General features: G+C 31.0%; 1 protein-coding gene across 1 annotated transcript in view; it reads left to right on the forward strand.

The window, feature by feature from the left end:
• The window catches only part of LOC117121032, a 37963-nt gene extending 33557 nt beyond the window's left edge, over positions 1-4406 (forward strand). The window contains exons 4-6 of the mRNA XM_033266128.1: positions 1320-1479; positions 3140-3631; positions 3949-4406. Of these exons, the coding sequence (XP_033122019.1) occupies positions 1320-1479; positions 3140-3631; positions 3949-4406 (1110 nt within the window). The remainder of the gene's footprint in view (positions 1-1319; positions 1480-3139; positions 3632-3948) is intronic.
• Positions 4407-4797: the final 391 nt, after the last annotated feature.

Below are 4797 nucleotides of genomic sequence, written 5' to 3' on the forward strand. Positions count from 1 at the left end.
GAATGACCTTAAATGACCATCTGACCATGTCACAAGTGCTATAAATCATTGATTATGAAAATATATTTTTAGACATCATAATTCTTATTGGAAGTAGTTTAAGTCGATATTTTGATAAATATATGTTTTGCGTGGCAGCCATTTTGAAATTCAAGATGGCCGCCAGAATGACCGCAAATGAAATATTGTAGTTCATAGTAACAATTTTGAATTCTGAGATCGTGGGTATAATGTAAAATTTGACAATTACATAATTTTAAAGATACCATACAATATTTGACCTTGAATGACCTTAAATGACCCATTTGTGGCAATCTGACCAGGTCAAATATGATATGATGGTATTCCTCGAACATATAAGCATACTCTTAGACATTAGAATTATAATTCAAAGTGATTTAGAAGCGGAGATATAGATAAAAATAGGTTTTATAAGGCTACCATTTTGAAATCCATGATGGCCGCCACAATGACCTCGGATGAGGTGGTTCCTACCAAAAATTGAATGCTATGACCATAAGGAGCATGTAAAAAAAATTTGGTGCTTTTGTCCGGAACGTCCACATCCATCTGCTAAGCTGCCGTACTACTATGCTCTTTTTTGTTTAGAACCTAAAAGGATAGATCCCCTTTTATGGGAATGTTCAACGGTGTATATAATTTGAAAACATTTTGAGCAATTGTTGTTTCAACAGTTAATCTCGTTATATCGTCATTGCGGACTTATAAAATCCGCATACGCCTTAAAACTAAAAGAAAATGCATACCAAAAAATCCGCAATGAAAATATAACGTGTTTAAAAGGCTGTTTTGTAAATTTTACAAACAAAATAATGCGTTTTGGCTTTGATAAACAATCCATCAATTAGCCTGGGTTCCATGCCCTAAGTTTAGGTTACTCACTCTTTATTGCACTTAGTGCGCACCATATCTAATTTAATTGGCGTCCCATACTCGATTTCTTTTTTTTTCGAATTATTCCGTCTATCTCTAAATTAACTTTATCGTTGGTGGCGCTGTCCAGAATGAGAAAAAATAATAACAAATAAGAGACTTGTGGCAAGTCTATCCATCAATGTGTTGTTTCAACTTTTTCTGGAGTTTTAAAGTATTTAAATGAATATTTCCCTTAATATAATGTATTTATTAAACGACTGTCAAAATAACCCTCTGTAATGATAAATATAATTATTACCCCCTTCTTTTACTCAGACTCAGTAATTATCATATTAAGCATTTTTTTTTTCTTGTTAATGTACTGGTTTCTGTGCTTTGTTTACATTAATATTATTAAAATTTACTTACACGTATAAATATAGGTATTGGACTATTTCAAGCATCAACTGGAGTATGTGTATGAAACTTATGAAGGAATCGGCTACAAGTTGAGTGTCCTTTGCACTTCGTGTCAACCAGCGCTGCAACCTCATTTTCATGATCTAAAGGATTGTTTGAAGAAAGAGAAAACCTGTCTGTCTTGTAAAGAGAAAGCAATGAAAACGGATCGTTTCCAAAAATTGTTTTTAACAGGTTAAATTAAAATATTATTTTGTAATATTTCTCAAAAGTCAAAATCAATCCTGTTTCGTTAAAAATAAATCAATTCCTTTTGCTTAACATTGCATTTATATCGTTTCATTTTTATAATTGCATGTATTAATTCTCCCCTTGTTCATTTCTATTACTCTTTTACTCTTGTTCCTTAATAATTCGGCCTTACCTTAATTCATTACACTGTTTTAATAGTTGAATATATTTAAACAATGATACTTGTTCTAATATTCACTAATAATATGATATTTCAATAATTAGGTACATATTTTAGAATGTTTGTGATGTTAATCTTAAAATTTTCATTTCTAAAATATAAAAAAATCGAAATTCTGCTTAAAAGCGAACTTACCTTAAACATTTATAAGAGTATTTATATACTCGTTTAGTTCGTTTGTTCATTCAACCACTCATACATTAACAATCAACTGCCAACCTGTTAAAAGTATACAGTCAACATCTTAAAAAAAAAATGTGTTAACAATTGAAGTGTATGTGCATTATTTTTTTCACATATGTAATGCTCCTTTCACATCTATTCAGGTTCAGGTTCCGTTTCCAGTTCCGGTACCGGTTAAGAAATCGAACTTCTGTTCTTAAACGCAGAAGATGTATTCTATTTACATCTCCTCCTAGCCGGTGGCCGAGTCCGGCATCCGGCAACCGGAACAAGTCCGTTCTGGGTCGATTTTTGTTACCGGATTTGAAACCTGAAGAAGTCTGACCAATTTGAATTCTTCACACAAATGCACAGATATTTTTCTTTTCTTTTCCTTTTTTTTTAAATTTTTACTTTCTTTTCCGGTTTCCAAGTAACAAACTAACGATCAGTTTATCCTCATCTCAACTTGAATCCATATTTGTTGTTGTTCTGTTGAGAATAAGTTCAGCAGAAAACATACATACCATAACTATTCCATATGAAGTGCTAACAAAGAAAATTGATCTTTAAAATGACCATGACATTAATTAGAACTAAAATATGAATTTAATTAAACGAATTATGAATTTACTAATTATAGGTCTATCTATTGTGCCCTACGATACCGCATCATATTTAACCATTATGTATCGCATCAGGTATTCATATTATCTAAAAGGAAGGAACCAAAAACTACACTATTTATGTATGTTACTAAGTCAACGAACTCGCCATCGGTAGACCTAGGCTGCACATAAATCATAGGCCTAATAAGATATTTTGTATTTGAACTATAGTAAATATAGAATATGTGTATATGATAGTAAAAATTAAAGTAACTTACGAAAAATAGTACGAAAAATGATATTAAAAGATTTTCAAAACATAAATAAAAATACGATACAACTCGCGACTTCAGCGTGATGCCAGTCAACCTGAACGGAAAACGCAGTGATTGAACATAATAGACAAAAACCGAACAATGAAACGGAACTGAAAACGGAACCTGAAATGGAACCTTAATAAATGTGAAAGGTGCTTATAAGCCGTTTTAATCGTTTTAATAAAAACAAATGTCTATAATAGGACACAACATTTGATAAATTTCAGTGAATGCTGATAATTCTTGAAATTTATTAAAGCTCATGCTTTAAATTCTTTTTTAAGATTTGAAAGAAGAGTTCATCGAGGAAACCAAAAATTTCCAGATAATTCAGTCATTGGTTGTCGACTATGGGACCTGCAAAATGAAAGATTTCTTCCTTGAAATAGTACAAAAAAGAAGCAGCTCTGTGCGTGAATTCCTGAAAAACGAAAAGGAAAGCTTGGCGAAATTAGAAAACTTTGAAGGTAAAGATAATATGCTTTCACCAGATGCTGACGTCAATACTTTCAGCATGTCAATCTTGATGACATTGATCCGCTTTTGCTTCCCAAAATATGATGACTTATGGAAGCAACCAGATGAAATAGCGATGGATGATCAGCGCCTTGCAAATCTCATCCTCATCCAGCAGTATAAAAATGACAAGTTGGATCAGTATACTACATGTAGAATACCAATCAAGGTCTTTGATGAAGATATAAAAACACTGGAAAACGTCTTTAGTGAACTTGATTTGTTATCCACAACAATTGACAACATGAAACATAGAAAAGGTAACTTAAACTAGTGGAAAGGTGATTCTTAATTTACAAAATATTGTTTATTTACTAATTTCAATACAATTATAATTATAATAATTATGCTGTGATTGAAAAATATTTCAAAACATGAACTTAATTCAAATCATGTAAAAATATGTGTTAAATTATTCGTTAATATACTATATTGATTTCAATCAATGATTTAACATTTTAATAATTTGTACAATTTTATATTAAATATAACTATTATTGGTATAATTTAGGACTATTATTATTTTACATTGATTTCCATGTCTTGACTTCAACTTAGTTCGTTTCTTTTTAAACAGATTTTGACATTGTAGAAATCATAGAAATTCGAAACTATCAAACAGTTCAGTCACTTCTTGTCGACGTTGGGACAAATGCGATGAGGGAATACTTTCTACGGGATTGTAACCTAAACGCGGAAGGTGTTGGGGAGTTTCTGTCAAATAATAAGAGCAAATTTAACAAAATAAATTTGTTACCAGAACAGAAGAAAATATTTGAGGGAGATGCAGACATTGAATCGTTCGATATTTCAACTATGAATAAAATCATTAGCACATGCTGCAACAATCCTCCGGTTTCTTTCAACCGTTTATGCAAATATAGAAATAACCTTGCACACCCAGCCCGAGCACGGATGTCGGAAAAGGAGTTTGATAAAGTTTGGTTATATCTGACTGATATATTGAAAAATGTTGGAGTGCGTATTGAAGAAATCGATAAATATAAACAACTTAGAGTACAGCTCTTTTCTTAAAAGTAAAATTCAATTTGCTATAAGTGATTCATTTTACGTAAATCCCAGTCACCACTTGTATTGAATTTATAATGGTCACCTACATTAAAACTAGATCAATTATAGGCCTAATATGTCTTGGCAATTGAAAGTCTTGGAAGATACTGTACATGTTTCGATTAACTCTAATGTAGAATTTGGATTGAAGTCGTGGTGTAATGTAGTTAGCAGTGTATGTATTTGGCTTTGACTATTTTCAATAGTCATTGCAATTGTTAGGTTGAAAAATTGTAATAGTTATTTTTATTATTATTATTATTATTATTATTATTATTATTCTCACCTATTATTTGTCAGTGTCAATATTAGTTTTCTTGATTATTGTTGTTATATGCCTTATATACTGTCTCTT

Source organism: Anneissia japonica, unplaced genomic scaffold, assembly GCF_011630105.1.
Source record: "Anneissia japonica isolate Jap-2015-1 unplaced genomic scaffold, ASM1163010v1 scaffold343_len330904_cov94, whole genome shotgun sequence".
NCBI classification, from domain to species: Eukaryota; Metazoa; Echinodermata; class Crinoidea; order Comatulida; family Comatulidae; genus Anneissia; species Anneissia japonica.